A 27,796-nucleotide genomic window follows, 5' to 3' on the forward strand; every position below is an offset into this window, starting at 1 on the left:
GATACAACTAATTGTACATCTATACAATTAGTTATACAATTGAATACTGCTCATACTTCTGTATAAAATGATATTGTTAAGTTCATTATTCTGTAACATGTGATGTTAGAAATTTCTTGCCCTTTTTGTACTTGAAATTATCAATTGTACATGTAAAGTATTTTTATACAATTATTTTATTAATATATTTATATTTGGTGGGACGAAGAAATCGTAGTTAATCAATTGCAACTTTGAAACAATCCTATTCAAAGCATTCTTGTTTCCATCGTCAGTGAGCTACGTTATGTGAGTATTTGCGGAAATACTTTGGACTTGTGATTACGATTAAAGGAACAGTAAAACATTTGAAAAATATTTCTAAAAGAGTACGTTTATTAAACTTATGATAACCTTTCGATAATCCTCAGATATAGTACTTCTACGAATGAATATTTCTTGAACGAGTATAAAAGTGTTCGATATTTGCAATATGAACATACATAGATAATGAAAAATATTTATCTTGATAAGAAAATCCGTATTTTAGATCTTGAAAGTATAATATATTTATATAAAATCAGACAAATGTTATCGCAGCACGTGTAATATTCGAAAATTTTCATAAATTGCTTGGCTTACGAGCTGTAATGGAACGTATGTAAATATGCCTTAAATAAAGAATAAGTATTACCATTTATATAATATAATAGTTACATAATAATTATAATATAATTATATAACCAGTTATATAGTATTATTAGTTGTATACAAATATCACAATGATAAAGTTTACAAAAATATCAATATAAGTATTAATAATATTTTGTGATATAAAAATTAATTAATTCGATATCACATGAAAAGTATGTATAGATACATTTAAGCACATCATCTTTTGGCTTTATGTGCTTTCCATTTAAGTACCAAGTATGTCAAGAGTTGTAAACACACTATCCAAACAGATAAACCTAATACAGTCATGTAGTAGGAAATTGCGGGCATATCTATTTCTTCTAAGATCTTTTTAGGTGAACGTAATGGACAATAGATTTCATCACACCGTAAATTTTCTCTGTCTCCATCGTAAATTGCTTGCAAAATACCTTCAAATCCATACCTACAGAAAATCAAAAATAATTTTCTTTCCACAATTAATTTTACAAAAAAAAAAAATAAATCTTTATCAATTATGAAAAGTATTAATTACCTAAAGAAACTAATGGAACATAAAGGTTGAAGAAATGATCGCACTTCCCTAAATTTTTGGAAAAATCCGGCAAATAATATCATTGGCATATTGAGTGCAGGAATCAAGAAAATTCCCATCTGAAAATATTAATTAATTTTGTTAGTATTATTTTAATTTTACATAATTGGATTGCTTTTATATCAAATTAATATGTGTTAAATTATGAAATTACATAAAATTACAATGATACAAATGTTATAAGTGACGTTGTAATTATCTCAAATCATACATTACATGTGTATCGAATGCAGCCCCAACAAGCATTCCTGATGATTGTCCAAGAATTGTTGTTAAAATACAAATCAACCACGTACGTAAAAATCTATCGCATTGCATCGGTTGACCAGTCATATAGTATGCAATTGAAATAAATACCGAAGGTGTAAGAATCTACAAAGATAACTATTATATTAAAAATAATATTTTTAATCAATATACTGTCACTACATTGAGGATGTTTATGCAAATTTATACTTTTACAAACATAATTAAATAAAACAATGGAATCTAAATAAAGATTTACCCTACTGAACGTTGTAATGAGTATTTTACTTTTAATATTTTATATATTCTTTCATATTGCAAGCATTCTAAATATTTTTGTGCTTCTAAATTCCCCATAAATGCATAAACATCCGCAGTCTAATTATCATATTAGAGTAACAAACATATATGTAATATACAAATGCTACTATTACACTTACTTGTACTGGCAAATCTGACAATACTTTTACAGAAAAATAAGACCTTAAATGATACCAATTATTTAAGTACTCTCGTATAAAAACTGCAGCTTCTGTAGGAACTGTAAGTAAAGCAAAAATTTAACGTAAACTTTGTAATAATTAATTTGATGCTTAGACTTCTAATATTGTAAAAATAATGCTAACAAATACTTAACTTACACATTTGCACAGCCGGCATGGAATTCGCGAAATATAAAAACAGCAGAATAAAAAATACACAAGCTATATTGCTGTGAATCCTACTAGCATTAGTTCCTGAATCGTAAAATACTATGCCTAGTAGAAAAGCTACTACAACGTGAGCTGCGAATCTCAGTTTTGTCAAAGTCTACAAAAAACAATTTGTATAAAAATGAAATTTTTAAATGAAGCGAATTACTACAAATTATTAACTCCTGATGTAATTACTAACATTGTCTCGTTTAATACAAATTAGTGCTTTTAATAATAAAATCTTGTGTTCTTGCCATATAGAGGATAGCTTCGATATTTCGGTACTATTATCCAATTTTGCAGCAACTGTAACATATGTTCCTAAAATACTTGTACTAGATTATTCAATATTATTTTAACATTAGACTATTATTTACTCTATTCATTCTGGTAAACTATTCTGGTAAAAAATTATTCTAATGTTATCTTTACAAATAGTGAATTTCTATGTAAATATTTCAACATAATATAATTACCCCTAATAGGATGTTGGAAGTGTTTCTTCCATTTTAAGTACTTATCTCGACTAAGTTTCTGTAGATTATTTAAATCACCACTTCGTTCCCCAGTTACAACTTCTACAACTACAACAAAATTAACAATGAATATATTAAGTAATTACCAGATTCATATTATTAATAGTAGCATTTATTATCAAATGAAGGTTCCACGGGAAAAAGGGGGAATGTCAAATTCTAACATATCTAAGGAAACGAAAATTTATTTTTTAATATACACATGTAATATACACAATATACATGTATAATATCGCAACATCATATATTCTTATAGATATTATATAAAAATAAAACATTTTACTCTTCATTTTGTTCTATATCAATCTCAAATTTCACTCATGATTTTAAGTAATATACTGTAAGTATTATACATAAATATATGTCGGAGGCAGGTTGGCACTTGGGCGTTCGATGAACCTTTACTTACTTTACCGTCGCGAATGTAGCCAATCTCTATCAGTACGAATGTGGACACTACCAGAGGCTACGAGTAATAGTAATAGGATGGTCGAGATGATGGTGACAGCGAATTCAGGTTCGACAACGAATCCACGGTCCACGGGAGGACTCGTATCAACGTGCTACTCGATTCGGGTAACTTCCCGATAACTCAATCGTCCAACGACTCGCTAACTAACTGACTAACTCTAACTCTCACTCTGACTCTGTCAATCCAAAAGAGGCTACCCTTATAAACTCCTGTCCCCGTTTCTCGGGTTAATCTTTGTTTTAAGGAGAGCCATATAATCATTTCATACCTCTGTCAGGTACATGTCCCTCCCGTGACCGTGGCTACGTCCGGTGACCTGCCATGTCACTTCGAGCCCAAACCCATCGTCATAAAGTCAGATTGGAACATTAAGACTATTTCTTATTTTTATTACTTAAGGGTGGCTATGGTGAAAGTTTGGACTAGTGTATTTGGGTTTGTCCCAACATTCCGGACGAGAAATCCCGCTGTCTTTCCTTCTCCGACATATATATAGTATATATGTGTGTGCGTATGTATATATATAGTAAGTGAGCAATATAAGCAAGAGTAAATTAGTACATTAAATTGTAAAAAATGAAAAATATGTTGTCGCTATACCTCAATTTGTTATAACTACTGTGAAACGCAGAAAATTTTAATTCAAATTAATACGACATAGCTAGTGATAAAAAATTAAAAAAAAAAAAATAAAATTCACAGGAGTGTACGAAGAAAGTAAAAAATTCGTTAAAATTGTCATTCCCTGTTTCTCCTTTGCATTCTTCAAATAGTAACATATACGTATATTACCAAATTCGGATATGTTATAAAACTGAGGACACACATATTCTGCTTCACTGAACGTGCAGAGAACATCGTTCCAAGCTCCGCAATAAAACGATGTCCCATTATGTATAACCAGTAAATCGTCAAATTGCGATATCATACGACTACTGGGCTGATGAATCGCACAAACGACTGTGCAACCTCCTTTTGCTATTTTATGCAACAGTCCAATTACCTATCCGAAATATTTTTATTCGAAATAATATCATTTTCTAGATCACTTTTTAATGTTACATATTATAGAATTAGCGTTATAGACCTGATTCGAAGATGTGCTATCAAGCCCACTGGTTGGTTCGTCGAGTAATAAGACAGATGGTTTTGTGATTATTTCTACACCAATCGATAATCTTTTCCTTTCTCCACCACTTAGATTCTCTACTAAAGTGTCTAAGCAGCTTGTCAAATTTAAATTTCTTGCTATGTCCGTCACCTGTAAGGTTAGATATACATGTATATGGAATATTTCACTTGTAAATGTATAATTGTGTTTTGATGAAAATTTTCGAAATTTAATATTTCAAAGTTTCCAAATTTTCGAACTTCTATACTTGTCGATTTTTAAACTCTCAACTTTTGATTTTTCAAACTTACGAGTTTTGAAACTTTTGAATTTCCCAGTATCGAAGCTCTTACATTTTCGAGCTTTCAAACTTGCAAATTGCTGAACTTTCAAATTTTCAAAACTTTGAATTTTGAAATTTCAAAAATTCCGAATTTCCGAGTATTTGAACATCGAGAATTGTAATTTTTCAGACCTTCGAATTTTCAAATCTTTCAATTTTCAAATTTTCGAACTTCTAAATTCTTAAACTTTCAATTTTCAAATTTTCAAATTTGAGTGATTTGAAATTTCGAAATTCTTAAAGAAAAGTTCTTTTATGACATTTCGCTACATGGATCTTAAACGAATAACCACAAATTAATACATATTACTTTCTACAGCAAATGATGTGCATGTAAAACGTACAATCAAATTGAAGGAGCGCAATTCACGAATACCCTGAACCTTTAAACGTGCTGCAATGTAGAGCGTTTCTCTGGCAGTAAGAAGAGGTTGTAAAGGAAATTCTTGTGGTAAGAAACATGTTTGTTTTCGGAAAGCTTTGCCATTCCATTCTTTGCCGTTAACTGTGATCGATCCTTTAACATTTGTACTTTTCAGGTTACATATAATACGAAGTAGCGTCGTTTTCCCAGCACCGGAAGGACCGATAATCGCAGTTAATCTCTCAGGACGGAAACATCCTGTTACATCCTCTAATATTCTTTTTGATTTTTCTGTAAGAATATAAAGATTTGATTTTCTCTATGATAAATTTGCATAAAGTATACTATCCAGACTGCAAAAATTTTTATCTTTATGTGTTATTTCAAGAGTATTTTAAATCTTTTTCACGAAAATATATAGTTTTGAAAATTCGGCCTTATGAACATTTGATCCAGAAAGGTCCTAACCATGTTTTAACTGTAGAAATTCGCATAAGACCGTGATATTATAGAGCGGTAAGCGGTGAACAGCAAAACTACTGATAGTACAGCAAATGCCAATGTTACCGCTTACCGCTCACTGCTCTCTATATACTCATCTATATGGCGTAACCGATCGTCTCACGGAAGCGGGAAAATAAGAAATACCTCTTGGGTTAAAAAATAATCTAATCCAATACTCATGATTCAAATGCGTATAGGGTAAGCCATACAATAGGTTAAGTACCAAACTTTAAGAAAGATATCGTCAAAATCTACAAGTATGTCGCACATCAACAAATTGACTGAAATTGTTTACACCATATTTCCATGAAAAACGATCCTCATTTTCGGTTTCAGTGATCTTCAAAATCCCTAAAAAGTGCTATTCTACCTGAATATTTTGCAGTCCAGATACTATAATAGAACCATAGTTTTATAATGTTAAATGCTTGAAAAATACTTGCAAACAGAATGTTAGAAATATTTGATGAACAAACGTTTACTGATATTGGGTTGGCAACTAAGTGATTGCAGATTTTGTCATTAGATGGTATAGGCAAAATCCGCAATCACGTTGAAATAGAGAATAGCATTAATGAAAACTGAAGTCAAGGTCAAAGGTCATTTACATAAGAATTAAGGAAAGAAGATAAAGTGTATATGTGAATTTACCGTTTTAATTAAGGGACAAATTATTTTCATTCTTTTTCTATAAATGTATAAAATCATTGTAAAATTAAAAATCATTGTAAAATCGAATAATTAAACTGCGGACTTTTATACAAATTCATAATGTTGGGAATATAATTAAAAAAGCAGGAGCTCGGTAGAAAATTATTTTAGCTAACAAATGTGATAGAAATATAATATAATGTAATTATATATTATAAAAATCCGTAACCTACTTATAATTTACATTTGTTGTCTGCCACTTGTGACATTATGAATGCACATACTTATCTTCATATTATGTTAAATTTGAATAAATATTATCAGAAATACCATCTATATGCAAACGCACAAATGTTTTTTGTTATTGTTAGTTACGACATTTTTTTAATTTTACAATGATTTTATACATTTATAGAAGGGGAATGAAAATAATTTGTCTTTTAATTAAAACGGTAAATTCACATATACACTTTATCTTCTTTCTCTAATTCTTACGTAAATGACCTTCGACCTTGGCTTCAGTTTTCATTAATGCTATTTCCTATTTTAATGTGGTCAATATTGCGGTTGCGATTACACAAGTTAATCTATTATTCACGCATCATTAACAAGCAACGGGTTAATGCAAAATACATACTTGCAACTTATACTAAATTGTTTAAATAATTGGCTAAGATAAACAAAGATCATCACAAAGCATTACGGGAGTAAATACAAATAAGGTATAAGGTCTTCTCATTTTTGTTCCTGCAGATCATTCATATTTATAGTTATCGCTGGATTTAAAAACATACTGCGTTTAAATACTAAAATTATAGGTCGCATATTACTGATTTGATTACATACATTTATGCATAAATTACATACATAACATATATTTGTCGCATAAATAAAACATTCTTACCTACTAATAATCATTGGTACAGTCAATTAAAAAAGTTTCCATGCGTACATCGAATTTGATGCATCCAACTTATCGAAAGACACTAAAATTCGTTATAAAATTTTGTATACTTTCATATTAACTGATATTCATTTATTTTCGGAATAAGTTTAAAAAATCTAAACATCTATGTCATAAAAGATTAAACATCAGAAATAACGAAATCTTTAATTTTATTAATTCTAAGAAGATCGTAAATAGTTATTGATATCTACAGAGTGGACACACAAGAGTCCTTTGTTCCTTTTAATGTATTCGTAATAATATATTCATAACCATTAGGTGGTATTGACAAAATCCGCAATCACTTAATTGCCAACTACATTGCTATGTACAATAGCAGTATGTATAATTTTGCAAAATTATATTTTGTATCTTTTTACTTCTCCTTTTTTTTATAAATGTAGTAATTTGTATTATTTTTGTTTATAATAAAAAGTAATTTGTTATATTTCAAACATTGATTCATACAGGCTTTTGTAAGTAACTGTACATAGTCACAGAATACATAAAGACTATCAGGTATCTTAGCTCAGCAGCAAAATATAATGATAAGAAATAATGCAAAAAATAAACAAAAAAATTGATTTCTGTTTTTAAACCTGAAGTGATTAATCGACAACTATGTAAATGTTAAATGCCACTTAAAAATTATTCTCCTCAATTAACTAATAGATAAAATGATAAGTAGTCATGCTTTAAGTAATGCAGTTGTTTTATTTTCTTCATACACACGAAGTAACTAAGAATGAATGTATAATTGACGGAATAGGTATAGTACAATAAAATCATAAAATTGATCAAGTATTAAAGTTGGCATATTTTCAGAACTGTAATTTTTAGAACTTGAGATCTTCAGAGTTACTTCTGTCTTCGCAAGTATACTTTAAAAAATTATATATAGCATAGAATCTGGAAGCAGAGTTAAGTAATACACAATTTACTATTTTTAATTTTCTAGTTCACATATATATTTTAAAGGAATTTAATATAATTAATTCACAAGTAAGTTTGCAAACCATGGTTTGAAATCTTTCTTTCTCCGTATTATTAATATTTCAACAAATTATAAACAGCATTGCGTTGGAAAACAAGTCCAAGCAATACACAATTTATTATTTCTTACTTCTATAATGCACAATTATTCTAAAGAAATTTTATATATTAAAATTAACAAGTAATTTTAACAATTTGTACAGATTTAAACTGCTTCCACAAAATGCATACACCTCTGGATACACATACATATGATCACCACTGGTTAGGTTTTACATTACGACCACACTATATCTCTGGCATTAAGTATACTTGCCTTTACCAGAGCAGATGGAATACGAGAGATTGTCAAACTCGATGTGCATCTTGGTAACCGACTGAGAATCTGGATTCAAAAATTTCTGATCCTCTCCTATTGTCAATTGGACGGTGCATTCTTCTTCGTCGATCATTCTCGCTGATGGATTAACAATTGCATTATTATGATGCGTTTCCATCTTGATTTCTTACATCCGACGACTGTTAAATATGTATTTAAACTAATCGTCCAGATAAACCACTGGAATTTGACCCACGAAAATGACCCACAATCACAAACGATGATTACAGCTCAAAATGTTTCAGCTGTTTGCTGCTTATGAAATGGATGTTTTCCTCCACAAAATAAATATAAATGATCATTTAGTTTCATATAATCAAAACTTCACCGAGAGGAATACTAAATATATACATATATATATACTTCCAGCAATGTTATATCACAATATATATACATATGTTCACACTTTCAAAAATTAAAACTTCAAAATATTTTGTAATAATAGATTTTTAAGACACAATGTTATTGTGAGTAAATACTAATTAAAAATTTTTAGCAATTATTACTAATTAGTAAATAATTTTTAGGACACGTTCAGCTGACTGTAATTTTTCACAATTTTAGATTCATCAAATATGAGAATTTTATACGCAACAAGGAGATTGCACTAGTTGATGGAGAATACATCAAGAAGCTAACAAAGAAGATCATTCACTATGATTCAATAGTTGCATATAGTTAGATGTCGCGATGAAAAAAGAATTTTTCACGTAGTTCGTTGAATTCACTTTATTTAGCAGAAGAAGCATTATGTTTCCAAAGCACGCTTTATCTAATGGCGAACGCAATAGAAACGATATGCGATCCCAACGAATTCGTGACGGCGACTGCCGATTAACTCTTTATTACAGGGCCGTATAACTTTCTTGCTACGGGAAACGTATCCAGTCCCGTTTGACCTTGCATTCTGGAGTTCATTGCATCTGAAGTGCTACATGCGTACTTTCATTTAAAACATTTCTATCACGATCACTTTTATAAATCGACAATTCTTTATATTTTTTTACTGTTTTTATTAATTACTGTATCTAACAAAGAGTTTCTTCCCGCTAATTATTAATAAATGTTATCACTATCAATATTACATTAGGTTGTTCCAAAAGATTCTCTCTTTTTATTAATAAATAATAGATGTACAATATTTTGTTTTATGTCAAATTATTGAGTTATGTACGACATATTATGATCCATTACTTTCCTCCATCTCTCCAGAAACGACATAATACTATTTTTCCAAAACTTCCAGGATTTGCTAAAAAAATATCGTTTTAGTTATTTTAATATCATCTATTGAACTGATTCTTTTACAGTGGAGAGAATTTTGTAATAAGAAGAATAAATAATAATCACGGTAGAATATCCGGGAAGTACGGAGGAGGTAAGACATCGCAATCAAATTTAATAAGCTGTTTCTAATCAGGACCCATATATCTTTAGTCGTTAGAAACAAATTATTATCATTTGATTGGGTTGTTCTACCTCATTTTCCATAATCTCCGGATGTGGTTCCACGTGATTATTATTATTCATTCCTTCCATTAAAAAAATTGTTTTCACGGTAAAAGATTCAGTTCAATAAATGACCTAAAATAGCATCTAGAACGATATTTTGCTAGCGAATCCCAAAAATTCTGGGAAAATGATATTATGTGAAGAATGAATTGTACATAGCTCAATGACATGATATAAAATATAAAATATTATGCATCCATTATTTACTTACAAAGCGAAAGAAGCTTTTGGGACAACTAATTATTTATCTGAACCTTTAAGAATACAGAATAAAAAAATTATTGTTAACGTTTGATATTTAAATAATTCATTATAAAAAATCTAAACAGTATGAATATATCACATTTTGAAATATTTCCGTAAAATTAGTACGATCAAAATGTTATGTATATTGTTAATAATTTTTGGATAGCATCTTTAACATTTTCAATCAAAAGAAATGTTCTCCGCGAAATGTTGAAAATGAAAATGCGAAGCTAGAAATAAATTGAAAATAAATGAATATATTTAATTTTTTATAATGTTACGTTTTTTCTAATATAAATCGACTGTAATTATAAAATATCGGCTGCTAATATTTTAAATTTAGAACAATGTTGTATAGTATCTTTAATGTAGGCGTATATACCGTAAATTTATGGAAATAGGCGTAGAATCTACGAATAATACATAGAATTATACCTTAATATGTTCCAAACGAACATAATTTATACAAAAAATTTGCTGTTATCAATCGATACGAAACACAGTATCAAAAGACATTGGTTCGTGATATTTACTATCTCAAGATAAGAATTTCTATTTCTGTTTCGACAAACAACATCGTATTGTGCAAATAATTATTCGTCGTTTCTTTTTGCCATAACAAAACTACAATTAAATGCAAATATATATTCTTTTTCTTTTTTCAATAAAATTTTCTTATAAATTCTTGTCTTTCTTTCTTTTTATACAGAAGTTTTAAAAGAAAATCAGTCTTTAACAATAATTCATTTATATTGTTCTATTTACACTGAACACAACACGATCGTAGAAAAAATGTTTCGCCGACATCTCACACATATTTTCGATTTTGTGTTTCTTTTTATACACGTTTCTCTAACTTATATTTCAGTAATGTGTACGTTCCAATATCCAGTGCGATATATAGAGCGACCAATACAATCAAACAGAACCAATAGTTAGCTTGCTTCATGTCTACAGCGTTTAACAACGTCTCCGGTATAGCAAAATGGCAATAGACGTCTGAACAAGAAAGCTTTGGTCTATCATACCTGAAATCACAGAAGAATATTATGTTAACAATTATGTGAAAGGAACAAATTTTATAAAATAAATTTTATGCTGTACACTTTACCCATAAATGGCGATCATTACACCCTCGAAACCATATTTAAGAAACGATAAATGGAATAACCATCGTAAGTACGGATGAGCGTCCCTGAATTGAACGAAAAATCCACTGAATATCAAAAATGGAAGAATCATGAGTGGTCCAAAGATCATACCGTGCTAAAACAAATAATAAAATAAGAATGCAATATATGGTAAATATTTTTAAAAATATACGTTCATACAAACCTGTACTTTCATTCCTGTTCCAACTAAAAGGCCAAACGTTTGAGCAACCATACTGACGGCAAAACACATCAGCGTGTAGAGACAAAATCGTTGAAGTTCTAATAATTGATCACTCATATAATATACAATGAGAATATACAAAGAAATGGCTGTGAATTGAATGGGAATGTCAGCTAACTTGTTAGCAAGGTAAAAAGAGTGTAACTTGTACCAGCGATTGAAATGCTCCCGCATGGTGATTGGTAACTCCGAGGGAACTGTGATGTAATAACAATTTTTATTGATTAACATAAACAATTTTTATTCAAGAAAACAAGGTAAAATGTTTTCGGCTTACATGTTGTTACTGTTGCGCTGAAGGCACTGAACATAAGAAACATTATATTGAAAAACAGAAGATTGAAGTTATCCAACACGTAGACAGCATCTTGGCCTATTTTGAAATAGATCACGCCAACGATCAAGGCAATTACAAAATGCATTGAAAGTCGTGTAAATGTTAATACCTGTGAAAAGGACAGGAGGCAATTTGAAAGTTTTCTTACTTTGTTAAGAAAAAATATATATAAGAAATTCTGGTCAATCTATCGAAATGTGACGCTCTCTCCGATTTTGATATTTTTTAAATATGTTGTAAAATTCAACACTCGTCCTTAGTTTCCCAGTTAGACGCAACAGTACCCCGCCGTTCGCTATTACTTTTCAAACTAGGTTGGGTTAATAGTAATCTCAATTTGCGAATCCCCTTATCGGTATTAATGTAAAGTGTAAACAATACTGGTCAACCGCCTCATGCGACGGTCGGATTCACGCATATTACTACTAACCCAAACCAGCTTGAAAATTAAGGCCGAGCGGCAGGGTATTTTTGCGTATAACTCTAAAACTAACGCTTATCGCCAGTTATACGAATAGGAAAAAATTGTTCAAAATGTTGAATTTTACAATATATTTTAAAATCATCGAAATCGAAAAAGGCATCACACTTCGATAAGTTCATCGAAATTATGTATGAAAAATATTTGAAAAAGTTAATATTTCTTTGATGTTTAAATTTCTATATAATTTTATTATAAATATATTCATTGAAATTGGTAGAAGTATCTGAAATATCATACTTTAACCAAGGTCAATTACTTCTGCGGTTATATCACTAATGTTATTTATTACATGTTTTCCAAGTGTCAGATTTCTCTAGAAATGTTACGAACTTTGTATCTTCATATTCATTTCTATTTCTCCGAGTTATTCAGTGAAATTTACTAAAAAATTTTTTTAACATTTTAGTATCAATTTTCAAATTTAGTCGAGACATTCTAATCAAATTATACTATTAAATTCAGCTCATACAATCGAATTTAAGAAAGGTAATATTACAAAGAACTCTTTCACAGCTCTTATCATTTAATAGACGTTGATTCAGTAATCAATGATCTCACAGATGGGACTCGCATTATTATTATTGTACATTTTCGCGTTCTAAATATGAAGACATCTATATATAAAAGATACGGGCCAGTCGCATATCTATTTTTATTCTTACGCGACTAGTCTGTACACGTGTCACAAGTACAACAAATAGAGAAGACTAACAAATCCAAATGAATCTATTAATACTATTGTGTTGGCTCTTCTTACAACTAGCGAGTAATTTTACAATTGGCGGCTGAGTTATACTATAACTTTCTTCTACGCTTTGTCTGTTACAACGAACCTATTTTGTAAATAATATATAGCGGCTGCAAAAAATATTTGCACATTACATACTAATTAATTAGATTCAGGTATATTAATTTTCGTATCATTTAGTAGTACTTTCATAAAATTACAAAAAGTACCGTATAATTGAAATGTAGCACCTGATAGAAAAATACTTTATTGGAAAATATAAACAAGTGCAAATATTTTTTTATTTACATTGTATTTACATTTTAGATAAATTTTTCATTCCAAGATCGAATTATTCATTACCTTATCTCTCGAGAGTCTGATAGCGTTTCTTTTAAGTAAAATGAACAGCTGTTTCCAGAAGCCAATGGCACACCCAGCACCAGCTTTATGTTTACCATAAACGTGCTGTATCTCCATCGGAGACCGTTGTCGAAGTGCTTGGAACGAAGCTGTCACATTCAAAGCGATCACTTCCTCTTGGTGATTGACGTTGGTTACATTACTGATTGACCTCCATGCATTATTTTTTCCATTCTCGATGGCATTCACCATCTGCGGCAGATATCTGCCGTAATCTCCATTGCAGATTTCCATCACTATAAAAAGAAAGACTTTTTCTCAAACATCATTTAAACTTGGTTACCCTTAACTTTTTAAACTGATTTGAAGAAGCAAATAAGAAATGTTAGTGGATATTTTAATAAAATTTTCTTGCTAATTCACGAATGTTTTGCGTGATACTTATGATACGAATGATTAAAGGCGCTTTGTGTCTTGTACATCAAATGTCTTGTACATCACGACAATTTTACATAATAAAATAGGCAAGGAGCAATAGTTAACGTTTCCATAAATCATATACTCTCTTTTTCTTTCTTAAATGTGTATGCAAAACGCTCGTACAATATCTCTTTTGGTGATTCTTTATTCAGAGATATCACTATAGATAGGATATAATGTAAATTAGCAATATGATCAAGGAAATGATATGAAATATGTCCGATTTCCATTTACTTACGAGTATTTACTTACGATAATCAGCTGGATTATAGTGAGTTGGACATTGCAAACCGAGGCTGCTCAAATAAGGCACTAAATTCTGTGTGCTACCGCTGTACACACAATTTCCGTCTGCCACCACGTAAAGATGATCGATCATATTCAACAAGGAAGCACTGGGCTGATGAATAGAACAAATCACCGTTTGTCCCGCCTTTGCCAACTGCTTTAGCAACGTTATACAATATTTTGAGGTCACACTGTCTAGTCCGCTGCAATTAATATCAAATTATACCTTTATTGTTATTATTAGTTTTCTAGGAATATAGTGAATAATTTATAGTTTGATATGAATAAAGCATACAGGTATCAAAGTACAAGTATATACCTAGTGGGTTCATCGAGAAATAGAATCGGAGGACTGTTGATTAATTCCAATGCAATGGCCAGTCTTTTCCTTTCTCCACCGCTAAGTTTTCCCGTTCGTGTGTGGCGACATGTATCCAGGCTCATTGTGACCAAAATCTGATCAATCTGAAAACATGATTCAAAATTAGTTTTCTTTTAAATTAAGTAATATGAAATGCCAAAAGAGATACTTTTGTTATGTTGTATAATAAGCTAGAATATAAAACTATGAAACTATAAAGCAATTAATGGGGCAATTAATTCAACTTCTTTAACAATTATACGCATAACAATTATATTATATTATATTAATAATATTTATATGTATTAATTGGTATATTAACGGCATTAATTGTAATTGGTATAATAACATAATTATATCATTGATCTATGCTTTTGTCCAATACTGTAAACATCATAAAATTTCTGTTGTATTTGACCTCTTGAATGATGAATTTTCTTAAGTTAAAGAGAAATTATACAATTTTTCATTTGAGTATATCTAATTTAACTTAGATCAACCTTATTCAAACCAAAGAAAAAATTAATTACTAATAAACAAAGTAAAATTAACCCTAAAGAATGAATAATGAGATATTTTTAATGATGGGGAGCTGCATCTCTGACCTTGAGCTCCTAAATGACTATAAACAAGCTATAGACAACAAAGTCTTCGACGAGTAATTTTTCAATTACTTTGAGCGTTGTGGCTTAGAACAAACAACTCTGCGATTATATTACAGATTGACGAATAAAATGTAATATACCTTTTGTTTCTTTTGTTGAGGACTTGTGGTAAGTTTTAGGTCAGCAGCAACGTTCATTGCTTCCTGCACGGTCAACAGTGGCTGCAAATTGTCGTTTTGCATTATATACGCTAACAATCTTCGAAATTCATTGAGATTCCTAGCTTTTGAATTGACCATTATATTCCCGGTTACGCCAGTCGTTCTGAAAACGGCCCAAAGTAATGAAATACATTTTTAATCCTACGATTTGTAGCGCGTTTCCAATTTTCTTACTTTCTTCATCATTTTTTAGATTTCTTTTCCATTTTTTCGATTTCCTTTGTTAATTTTCTTATTTTATGGAAGATAGAAAGATTAATTTACAGAGGAACTGTGTTATATACAGTCCATGTGCCGAAAACAATGGATCGATATTCAAATTATGTAAATGTGCCAATTTTCATCAGTTACACGATGCAGTTAAATGCATCGTGATAACACACAATGGTCGATTTAAAATGCCTTCAGCTAACCTACTTAAAATATCGCATAAACTAATCAGATGATCTTAGTATGTTTGTAATTTTCATAATGAATCATTGGACACAATTTGATATTTTTAATTCACTACCATAAAAGAAAAAAATATTGGATAACAATAATTGAGATAAAAATAAAATTGTAAGAAAGAAATTACTCAGCAACGTTATCATCTTTAGTTAAAAAAAGATGAACCTATATAAATCTAATTTGTTATTTAGAATCTTTAAATATATCATTTTCTAAACCTTCTAGTGGTAATTTGCACAATGATTTCTTATATGTAAAAAATGGATATGATGTTAAAAATTAGAATATGAAGTATAAAAATATACAGACAATAAACAATGATTGTGGAATATAAATTTAATTAATGAATAAATAATATGTTAACGGAATTTCTTATAACAAACGTTCATGAGAGCATGAAACTACTCGCGTTGCAAATAGTAGTTTATCGTTCTTTTATAAAATACAAGATTTCTTTGGTCACGCAAGTTTATCGGTGATAATTCTATTTCATCCAATGAACATCGAATTATACTTCGATGCGTACTCAATGGAAATACAGGTCGTGTCTGTTTGATCGTGCAATGAAAGGATACTATGTGTTCATTACTACAATCTCCCACAATTGAGCATTTAATAATACTTTGTGATTAATAGTTTAGAAGTAATGTTTTGAAACATTCATGTGTTCATTGTCTAAAACAAACAATATAGAAATTACTATTAAAAATAAATTTTGAGGCAGCTAAAAATACATAAAATGAATATAGTAATAAAATGATAGAATTATATCAACAGTAATCAACAAAAATATTAACTGTATTATGCTTCATATCATGTGTATCACATATTCAGTTTTCATACTAGCATCTTTCAAGCCAGACACTCGTTTCAAAAACACGTGTTTCTCGTATCAACTTTGTACAACTCCCCCTTCTGCTGTGACCGTTAAACTGTCATCTAATTTATATGGCATGTGGCAAATGTGTGAGCATTTATATACTCATTTGCCAGCATTATTCTATTAAAGTAGAGCGAGAATTTCGTTTTGATTAAAAATTTCTAGTTAGTATGTATTTGGTATGTATTTTAGGTCAGCGAAGATATATCAAATCATTGAAAATTTCAATTTGATGTAGCGTTAATAGCGTCATCAGTGGTTGATAAAGTCAATCGTATGGTTGTCAAAAATGACAAAGATCGCGACATAGTCCCCGTAGGTCAATGATATCTCATATTTTGAGATCAACCGGAAATTGACCGTTTGCAACAGAACATGTGACCGCACTTGATACTTACAATTTCACACTACATGCTACTATGATTACTGTAATGTAATAATTGCTTATAATATAGCAGTCGTGCCAACGTTACTTTATAACCACAAATATTTCTAGCGTTCAGTCTAATATGTAATATCAATGGTATAAAATTATTGAAAAGAGGAATACTTGTAGCGAAATCATTTGATTTCTTGTATTTATTTGAAATCTTCTATTTCTTTACTGGGTTTCTCCACTTTAATCACATCTCAAAATTATTGTGCATAGAAAAGATTTGTCAAACTATTATTTGCCTGAAATTTTTATATCAATAATAGTTATAATATTTCTGAGATTAAATAAAAATAAGACACATTATATGATATATTAATATGAAAGAGTGTAAGACTTCATCAAACGTTAAAAAGTTTAGTTCTCTATGGTTGATTTTCTAGTTATATAATATTATATCATTAATCAACATTGTAGCACAATATCATCAGTGATAATTATTATCAACGTGAATCTATTGAGCCCGATTTATCCAGGAACTTCATACAAATGTGTCTTGTTTAGCATTAGTGGTTATCTACTATTTCCTGTCCCAAATTCAACAGATTGTTATCGATGATTCATATAAAATTTCATCGAAATTATTTACTCTGTATCATGTAAATGATAAAAAGAGATTATAGACAGAAGAAAATACAGATAAGAGATCTACTAACGTAAAGCCAGTTAGAACATCCATCAATGTGGACTTTCCAGCACCGGACAATCCCATAATTGCCGTAAGTTCGCCGGCTCTGAATTCGCCGCTCAAATTTTTTAATAGTTCAGTCTTTTCTGAAACAAACATTTATGTACATATTTTCTGCAGACATGCATATTATTAAGCGATATCTGGCTTAAAAAAAATAACGCCCGCTGAATTATCAACGAAAGTTGGAGTATTGGATAGATATTATGCATTGTTGAACTTCGTTTTTATAGCGATAACACGCTGTCTTTTCAATGTAAACTGTATAAAGTTTATAAAGGCTCGCGCATGTGAGTTGATTTATAACACTAATAAAAATGGTATTCTATATGGCAAACTTAACTTAACTTTAATTACAGATATGCATGAACTTCAAAGTCTATATAACAACTAGATTTTTATATATTTATGCGAAATTTAAAGATGTACACAACTGTATAGGATGTGTATAATATACAAAAATATATAAAATATTTAAATGAAAGTAGAGTACTCGTTATAATTTTTTAATAGGTAAAACAAATTCAAGTTCTATTTCTTTGGTCGTGTACATAAAAATGTGAATTTGCACAAAAATCGGCAGTCTATATAATGAAGTAATGAAGTAGTAGCGATAGAAAATAAACGAATTTAAAATGTTTTCTAGATAAATTATAAAAATAGTAAATTCCCAAATTTGTTTGAAGTTACAAGTTTTTAGGCTTAATACCCTATGTTTGGAAATCCGTGATGAACCTGAAGGGCTTCAGAAGGAAAGAATTACAGCCGAAGGGCGAAATTTCAACTTTTGTGTCTCATCGTGCAACGTATACCGTAAATAGAATGTCTTAAGAAAAAAAAGTAGAGGAAGGAAAAAGGGCGAAACGAAAAACTTTCAATAGGAGAGAAGGAAAAAGACAGAGGCTAAGTAATAGAGAGACTAAATATTAATGAAAGATAAACGATAAAAGATATACATATGTATATTAGTAGAATCTGCAGCTGCTATATGTTATGAAATTTTTGCAAACACTAAACGGTCCATACTTTCACTCTGTAATACCGACGCATTTCTCTCGCATCGCTGCAAGAATTTCGAAATTGTTCGTCTTGAATTCTTCCCGTCAATTATCGACTAAAAGTGAAAAACACCAATTCAGTGCATGCTACATTGCGTGTCGATAAATGTAAAGCACCAAACTGCTAATTACGTAAGTATATTATTAATTGCCGATAATAAAGACACGTGATAATTCCTACTTATGGTTTACCTGTTTACCTCGTCCTGTTTTCATCTGATCATGAGATCTGCATCATATTACATTCCCCGATGTTTGTAAACAAGCTCACAAGACTCGCTTAAAACCGATCGTTTTCACTGTTCGGTAAAACTAGAAAGCAAAATCAACGGAAAAGAACTTAAAGGAGAGAACGGAAAATGGCAAAGGTGGGAGTAGTGGTGGGGGAAAGCATACTTTTCTTATTACAATATTATTTCTTTAATTAATACTATGTTAGGTCCCTGTTGGATTTACGTATCATCTTAAGTACTCGATATCTCTAATAAAAATAAAGGAAGAATAATTTTCTAACCAACAGTATGATATTATTATTTCATCTTTTAATTAATGCGATATGTTAAACCCTCATTGAGGTTATGTACCATATTTATATATTTGAAATACATAATAATATATATCTTTAATAAAAAAAGGACTTTTATCACATATATACATAGAAAGTTACGTGGAAAGAGAAAGATGAAGATAAAAGATGCTTCTTATATCGTTGACCGTAGCATAATGAAGGTCTTATTGAATTTGTAAAGGACGATTTGACTCTATTATGTTTTTTAAAGACAGTATCAACGATGTTTATTATTCTGTCATCTTCTCTGTCGTTTCTGTTTATTAACCGTTTCAGGGTTAATAAACTCATATGGCGGCACACATTGGCGCACGCATACAACACAGAGAGATGAGGTAGGGGAGGGTCCGAGTGTGCATACAGTCAGATACAGACGATACAGTCTATATTTGTACTCTCTCAAGGGAATTCTCAAGCATTCCGATTCGGAGAGCAAGAACAACTCCTATTGTATTATCATCTAAACAATTTATTTACCACGATATATTTGCACTAAAATATAGTAAGAATATTTTATTTTAGGTACATTTAATTCTACACTGTTTTAACATGAATGTTATCTACCACGAATACTTACTAAACTATCATAAAAAAAGTGATAGATAAGAAAATGATTATTTTCTAGTATGGTCATTGGTTGTCTAGATAATCATTATACACATTTTAAAGTCTAAAAAAATACAAGAAATGATCCTTTATGTATTATAATTACCGTGTAAGTAAGCTAATTGAAATTAACGTTTCACTTTACTTACATTAGACTACATCACAGTTGATTCTTTTTTAAATTTCCTATCGCTATCAGTTAGGTTAGGTAACATAACTAAAAGTGATAATAAATAGAAATTGGTTGGAATTGATATCAACAATTATCTTTGGTTTTAAAACTAACCATACAATAAAATATTAATTATATAAAATATGATTTATAAAATATTTTTTTCGGAAATCTAGAAAAAAATAAAAATTTATTATAATTACTATAATTCAATTAATGCACGTTATAATACTACACTTGTATATGCGCTTGTAAATATAATAACACTAATAAATATCATTGGTAATAAACAACAATGCATATAACATTTACATATAATAATACAAAAAAGTGAAATTTCCATAATTACTAGCAGCTTGAATGTGCCTTAGAAAAGTTAATATAGTTTATTCATGCTAATTAAAAGCGATTATTTTACTACTTTGACTCACATGGAACGCGAAAATTTTCGTCCCCGTTTGCCACAAAATTAGCCAACTTCGAAAACCGTTATCCGTTAGGACGCTATCACATTCAGTTCCGTTAACTCGTAAAGATCTTATCTCATGAATAAACATCATATTGACTTTGTTGGTCGCAATACACTTGTGTACTAATTAGATATTAATATGACTCTTTTGAAAGAAAAAAAGATAATTCATCATGCACCACACATTTTGGATTGAGTAAACAAGACGCCAAACCTATTATGTTATACGTTACACGATAAGAAAAATCAGGTAAAGATTTCTATAAATAAAGTTTCGTGAAATATGTCACTTTATTCAAACATATTCAATCAATGCATTTCATACTTTACTTCCAATACAAAAAGCTTTATATGAAATTTGCAATATTAAAGAAACTTTATGTGAATGCGAATAAAAAAGCACGAACAAAAAATTTATTACATTAAGGAATTATTTATGTACATTAAAAGCAAAAATTTTTTTATGAAAGTTTTTACATAACAAGAAATTATTTATATAACTTCCATGTAACAAGTTTTTTACGGAATTTATTATAGCAAACAATTTTGCTTATAACAATGACTTAGTAAAAATTGGATTGTAGTGAAAAACTTACTTCCAGAAAGTATCCACGGCCTGGCGCAGTAGGTAATATCCTCGAAAACTAAAAAAATCGATTTCTGGATATCCATTAAGTCCTCTAGCTTCTTAGTACTGGTCGGAGCATTTTCAGAGGTGGTCACAATATGCCTCAGCTGCTGTTGCATCTCGATGAGTACCTTCGTGCTCATTTCCTTTCTTCGATCTTCGTCGGTTCCTCACATCCGACTTTTCACTATGTGCTGCTAATTCCTTCTTTTCTTAATGGCCGATGTGAGTTATCAACACTAGACACAACGAAACACACACATGAGACCGCGATAAACAATATGCGAAACGAGAACTAAAAGAGAAGTAAAGAAAGACCGAGTTGGTATAGCAAGTCTCAAGGAATTGATTGTCGCATTTCGTAACCGTCATACCGTGGGTGGACGTTTATGGAATTTTATACAAAGCAACCAGAGCTTCGAACGCTCTCATGCATTTACTTTATTCCATATTTTCTTCATTTAATTTAAAAAAGATCATGTTTTCAATATTCACTAATATCTATATTGGTTTAGCCTCACGTAACATAGTAGTTATTAGATTGTGGATTTTTATGTGAATTTATATTTTTGAGAATATAATTTGAATAAGAAAATTTCAGTAGAAAATTTTACCTAAATATACCATTATTAATATTAATACCACACATTACATAAAGCATTATACTGTTGGTATTTTACATGTACATATATATGTTGTCATACTTCATCCATTCTATAATATATTCATAAACTAGTACTTTTTTATTTCCTACAAGTACATACAGATTTACAATCTAGTAGTCACGGACGATTAAGAAAACTGTTGGCAACACTTATTTTATCCGTATTCTTGCCGATTTGAATTGTAAATATCGATGTACGTAACATGAGTCTACGTTGAAACGCTGTCAAAAAGTTCCATTGTAGAAAGCGAAAAATATAGATAAGATGCATCAAAAATTTTAACTTTAATAATGATAATAAATATAGTAAATAATAATGGTATAATATAATAAATTTGGTGTTTTATATATGTATTTGAACCATTTATGACATTGAAGTATTATTGTTTCAAATAAATTCCACGTGCTAAAATTTGGAATCTAAAGTCCTCTCAATACATTCGTATCGCTAGACTGGTTCTATTATCAGCCTATGATGCGCTATTGCTGCATGTCTCTAAGATTAGAGAGCAAAATACAAATTAATCGCTTTCATCCAAATCGTATTCAAACAACAAATTCACACAAACTTATATAACTTTCTATATTCTATGTTTAATAATGTTTTAATCTCGCTAACCGAAAAATTTTGTTTTGTTTATATCGTAACTTAATTTGTAGATCGCGGATGTTTGTACAAATTCATATCTTTGATAAATATAATTAACAGACTCGATGACTAAAGTGTGAAACTCGTAACATGTAACTCGTAAAATGAAGTACATGAATAAATACATAATGCAAAAGAAAAAGCTTTATCTATATACATCATAATGAGTCATTGAAATCTTAAAAAATCTGTTATCAGTTTATAAGGTTTCTATAAAAAGTCATAAATTGGTTATTATTTATGGTAGTTACAATGTTAAAAAAGTGGAAGTCAAATAGAAATTCATTTTACTTACTAGATACTATAAGTAAGCTATAACAGTATAATAATATATGATATGTAGTATAATATTAATAAGTACAATACTATACAATAACTATAATAAGTACGTAGTATAATTGATAATTTGTTATGCTATACAGTATATCACCGTTAAATTTCCCTTAAATGCATAAATATCCACAATCTAGTAATTTGTGAAGAAACACATGTCGACGAAATATTCACTAGAATAAACACTGTGCATTTAATTGTAAATAAAAATAAAATTTCTTTGATAGAAATGTTTTATCTAGATGTTTTATACTGTACGATACAGCTCTCGTACTGCTATCGGAGGTGACATGTGAAACGCATACAAAGTTCACCACACGAGGACAACACCATAAATGCAAAAGTAGAAGACGTGTTGAACGAACTCCTTGTTAGAGGAGGCGCGCTGCTGTACTGCCACGACTGGCCACGAGCTACAACTCAGCGGTGAAGGCGAAATAAAACTTCATACTACTCCCTCCTCCTCGTCGTTTAATAATCGCGCACGTTTAAACGTGATGAAATTTTTAAGTGACAAAGTCTCACCTTCTCTTCTTCCAATTACTGGTCACACAGTTTCCCTATTTACCGATTGCGTCGCCTAGCACACCTTTTCGTCAATTCAATTAAAGTTTATATATTCATATGTATGTACATAATGACATTATGGTAAAATTTTATAATTTATGAGCTACAAATTACAAGTTATTTACTTTAAAAATATTTACAAATTTATATTACAAATTAAACAAATTGTAGGTTATCGTCAATATTACTAACTTTCTTATTACTAACTGCGGATACTTATAAACACTTAAGAAATTGAATAATTTAAGCAGACTTGTTTTATCTATTGTTTGACACTTGTCAGACACTTGTTTTATCTATTGAATATTATAACGAGTAACCTGTTTTAGATATTTTTAATATTTTTACATTTTATGCACATTCTGTAAATTTTCTGTAAATATATAAAAATCCACAATTTAATTATTACAAGTTGTAATTTATATTGTATTATATTTATTCAATTTCAAGTGGTCAATTTATTGAATTTCATGAGGTTTATCTCATTTTACTGCATGCATTAATATCACAATCAATGTTTGTATAATATTTACAATTAATATACTTAATTGTAATTTGTAACGGACTCTTGCTTTTATTCTTAGTTTGCGATTATATTACTAATATTATTAGTTGTTAAATATGCCATAGATTTATTCCTGAAGTTAATTTTAGAGATATAAATTATTTATAGCCAATCGAATTTCCCCGAATACGTATCGTAGAATAAATGTTTGTCGACGAGATTTGGACATTGACATTTTGCATTAATTATTATCGTTGTAAAACATGATTCATGCATCTACAAAAGAAATTATTTTTGTTAACACAAGATTTCGATCTTGAATATAAAACTGATTTGTATTTTGATATTAAATTTCTCCTTTTTAACAATAACAAAAAATTAGATAAAAATTTACACAAGAAAGGCATATATAGATTTTCTTCTAGACACTTAATATGTACTTTAAGCGAATCACTATGTATTTTGAGTCATTAGATATCATCTTTAAATGATCGAAAACAGAAAAGCTTGAAAAACTTAAAAACTATAATAAAGATAAAGTTGGAAAAATATCTAGTTTAAAAATAATAACTAAAAAATACTCGCTACACACAGAATAAACATATTAAGTCGAATATCCATATTTCATTTGTTTTTCTTAAAAAACGTTATGAAACGTGTATGTAATATAGAAACATTTACACAGAATTTCTAAGACTTTGATTAGCTACAGACTAGTTAATTATTTTTAAGTAATTAACAACAATAATACAATATAAAGCAGACACCGATCAAGACGAAGAATTTATGTTTCCGAGAAATGATTGTTTATCACTTGCTATCAGTCTCTAAAATATCTACCTGTTTGAAAATCCATTCTGTGATAAATAACAGGTGTGCAGTCTGAATGTCAGAAAACGTGATTAAACGCAGTCATTCAAGGACTTATCACTATAATATTCTTGCATTTATATTATACATACACTTATATACTTTTTTTAAAATACATTTACCTTTTTAATTCGTGCATTATCTCGCACAAACATATTGTATGTAGAAATATATTTATATAAAGGGATTCCCTTCATAAGTGGTTATTATTGCAACAAATTCCTGAATCACATTAAAACATTATATCAAAATACTACAATGCAAACATTAGTTGGAATATAAAACTATGGACAATGTTTATGATAAAAGAAAGATACTAAAGAAAAATAAAAAGAAAAGAAACTATGCTCAGAACCAGAACTCAAGATTGTTTTTTCTGTTGTTGTTTTTATCTCTTTCTATTGTTGCCCTTCAGCTGACACCTGGAATGTTAATATCTTTTGACTGTCAAAATTTAGATATATAGTTCTAAATTGCTTCATATTAAGGTCTGTCTTATATAATGTAGTATCTAGATAGTACCTGTAGTAACAGACTCTTATGTACATTAACCCCTCAAGCGGGAAGAGCGGATATATTCCCTTCCATTAAACTAAGTGCCATTTTCCATTTCTTGTGGACGCTCGCAGTCGAGACAATCACGGTGCGTGTACAATCTTTTTATGAAAGGATTAGGAAAGAACTATGTAAAGGATTAGTGGGAACATTAATCACCTCTACTTGGAAATTTTACAGGGCCATTTATATTATAGTTTCCGATATGCTCTTATGTATTTCCATGAGTAAACAGGTTTAATGTTCAATTTACCATTTCTTTTGTAAAATTGTTTCGTTTTCAGCTCTGAATATCTCTGGAACGCCAACGGTCTAGCGCAACACAAACTTGAACTAGAACTCTTCTTAAAACACCAGCAAATCGACGTAATGCTCGTATCGGAAACCCACTTTACCGACAAGAGCTACCTGAAAGTAAATGGTTACAAATTCTACCATACCCAACACCCCAGCGGAAAGGCCCACGGTGGCACCGGAATAATAATCAAAGCAAGTATTAAGCACTACGAACTTCCATCATTCCAGAAAGACTACCTCCAAGCAACAAACGTAGCAATAGAAGACTGTCATGGCTCAATCACCACCTCAGCAGTATACTGCCCTCCCAGACACTCCATCGCCAAAGAAGACTTTGATAACTTCCTGGACACCCTGGGCAATAGATTCATAGTTGGAGGAGACTATAACGCCAAGCACATCCAATGGGGCAGCAGACTGGTTACAGCAAGAGGCAAAAACCTCTTAAACAGTATAATAAACAACAACCTCACCACATACGAACCCACATACTGGCCCACTGACACCAACAAAATACCCGACCTTCTCGACTTCTTCATAACAAAAAATATCCCATCAAGACACGTCCAGATCAACTCCTCGGCTGATCTCTCCTCTGATCATTCTCCCGTGATAGCAACAGTCAGTTCAACAATCATCGAGAACACACCTAATGGCTCCATTCACAACCAACACACCAACTGGCAGCTCTTCAGAGAAGTCTTTACACACTCAACCTCAGCCTTCACCCCACTAAAAACAAAGGAAGAAATCGAAGCAGCCACGGAATACTTAAACACGAGCATAATAAACGCAATCCGCCTCTCCACACCAACAAAGCCATCTAACAGCAAACAAGAATATCCCCAATACATACTAAAAAAAATAGCAGAAAAACGTAGACTAAGAAGAGTATGGCAGACCCATAGAACACCGGAGGACAAACGCAAACTTAACAACGCAACTAGAAAGCTATCCAGAACCTTAAAAAACTATAAAAACGACTGTTTCCATAAATATCTCGCCAGCTTATCCCCCACAGCCGACTCCAACTACTCACTATGGAAGGCCTCCAGGAAACTCACGCGCCCCCCACAAATAATCCCACCTATCCGCCGTCCGCAAGGTGGATGGGCGCGAAGCCCTATAGAAAAAGCCGACCTGTTTGCTAAACACTTGTCAAAAGTATTTAAACCCCATTCCCCCCAAACCGCTGCGGACGTTACTGAATACCTGCACACCCCCTTCCAAATGTCCCCTCCTATCGAACCCTTCTCCTCTGCAGAGACTATAGAAACAATCAGTCGCCTAAACCCCAAGAAAGCAGCAGGACACGACCTAATAGGCAATAAAGCAATCAAGGAACTTCCCACAAAAGGGATAGCACTCATCACATCGATTTTTAATGCTATCCTTCGCCTGGAACACTATCCTAAGGCCTGGAAAATCTCATTGATTACCCTCATCCCTAAACCCGGTAAACCGATATACGAAACCTGCTCCTATCGCCCAATCAGTCTTTTACCTACCTTGTCCAAACTATTCGAGAAGATGCTCACGAACCGACTCCTTCCAATCCTAGAGAACTTGAAAACACTCCCAGATCACCAATTCGGCTTCCGAAAACATCATTCTACAGTAGAGCAAATCCACCGCTTAACTCATACGATCAGCCAAACACTCGAAAAGAAAAAATATTGCTCAGCGGTTTTCCTAGACATCCAACAGGCATTCGACAAAGTATGGCATGAAGGGCTACTATACAAGCTTAAAAAGATCCTACCTCACCCCTACTACTCCATCCTAAAATCTTACCTAACCAATAGACAATTCATGGTTAAATGCCTAGACGCCACTTCCGCAACATTCCCAATAGAAGCCGGCATACCCCAAGGTAGTGTCCTCGGACCCCTACTG

The 27,796-nt window shown here is 30.8% G+C and overlaps 2 protein-coding genes across 7 annotated transcripts; both read right to left on the bottom strand.

Moving 5' to 3' along the window:
- Positions 1–355: 355 nt before the first annotated feature.
- Positions 356–8,840, bottom strand: LOC117233865 (ATP-binding cassette sub-family G member 4-like). 3 transcript variants are annotated; one of them, XM_033494518.1, is made up of 11 exons: positions 8,427–8,838; positions 4,997–5,307; positions 4,286–4,459; positions 3,991–4,201; positions 2,667–2,774; positions 2,390–2,511; positions 2,137–2,305; positions 1,936–2,036; positions 1,466–1,621; positions 1,190–1,308; positions 356–1,099 (listed from the first exon to the last, which is right to left on the bottom strand). In XM_033494518.1, the coding sequence occupies exons 1-11, from the start codon at positions 8,605–8,607 to the stop codon at positions 871–873; spliced, it is 1,881 nt and encodes a 626-aa protein (XP_033350409.1). In that variant the 5' UTR covers positions 8,608–8,838; the 3' UTR covers positions 356–870. The 3 variants fall into 3 exon arrangements, with proteins under 3 accessions (XP_033350409.1, XP_033350410.1, XP_033350411.1); XM_033494519.1 differs by having other exon boundaries at positions 2,390–2,496; positions 8,427–8,837; XM_033494520.1 differs by lacking the exons at positions 2,137–2,305; positions 2,390–2,511 and having other exon boundaries at positions 8,427–8,840.
- Positions 8,841–10,978: 2,138 nt separating this feature from the next.
- LOC117233864 (ATP-binding cassette sub-family G member 1-like) lies at positions 10,979–23,534 on the bottom strand. Of its 4 annotated transcripts, none has more exons than XM_033494516.1 (11): positions 23,381–23,534; positions 21,429–21,699; positions 17,928–18,045; positions 15,428–15,611; positions 14,641–14,786; positions 14,286–14,524; positions 13,554–13,849; positions 11,920–12,088; positions 11,583–11,839; positions 11,359–11,513; positions 10,979–11,275 (listed from the first exon to the last, which is right to left on the bottom strand). In XM_033494516.1, exons 2-11 carry the CDS (start codon positions 21,601–21,603, stop codon positions 11,086–11,088), a joined length of 1,929 nt encoding a protein of 642 aa, XP_033350407.1. In that variant the 5' UTR covers positions 21,604–21,699; positions 23,381–23,534; the 3' UTR covers positions 10,979–11,085. The 4 variants fall into 4 exon arrangements, with proteins under 4 accessions (XP_033350407.1, XP_033350405.1, XP_033350404.1 ...); XM_033494514.1 differs by having other exon boundaries at positions 23,365–23,532; XM_033494513.1 differs by having other exon boundaries at positions 23,266–23,532.
- Positions 23,535–27,796: the final 4,262 nt, after the last annotated feature.

Source organism: Bombus vosnesenskii, unplaced genomic scaffold, assembly GCF_011952255.1.
Source record: "Bombus vosnesenskii isolate JDL3184/JDL3185 unplaced genomic scaffold, Bvos_JDL3184-5_v1.1 scf7180000013299, whole genome shotgun sequence".
Taxonomy (NCBI): Eukaryota; Metazoa; Arthropoda; class Insecta; order Hymenoptera; family Apidae; genus Bombus; species Bombus vosnesenskii.

Coding starts and splice junctions, on each gene's coding strand:
- LOC117233865 (XM_033494518.1), bottom strand. CDS start 8,607: ATGGAAACGCATCATAATAATGCAATTGTTAATCCATCAGCGAGAATG. Junction 5,308..8,426: donor TTCCATCTGCTCTGGTAAAG/GCAAGTATACTT, acceptor ATATTCTTACAG/AAAAATCAAAAAGAATATTA. Junction 1,309..1,465: donor GGGCTGCATTCGATACACAT/GTAATGTATGAT, acceptor TAATATTTTCAG/ATGGGAATTTTCTTGATTCC.
- LOC117233864 (XM_033494516.1), bottom strand. CDS start 21,603: ATGAGCACGAAGGTACTCATCGAGATGCAACAGCAGCTGAGGCATATT. Junction 15,612..17,927: donor GATGTTCTAACTGGCTTTAC/GTTAGTAGATCT, acceptor GGCCGTTTTCAG/AACGACTGGCGTAACCGGGA. Junction 13,850..14,285: donor CTATAATCCAGCTGATTATC/GTAAGTAAATAC, acceptor TTCTTTTTATAG/TGATGGAAATCTGCAATGGA.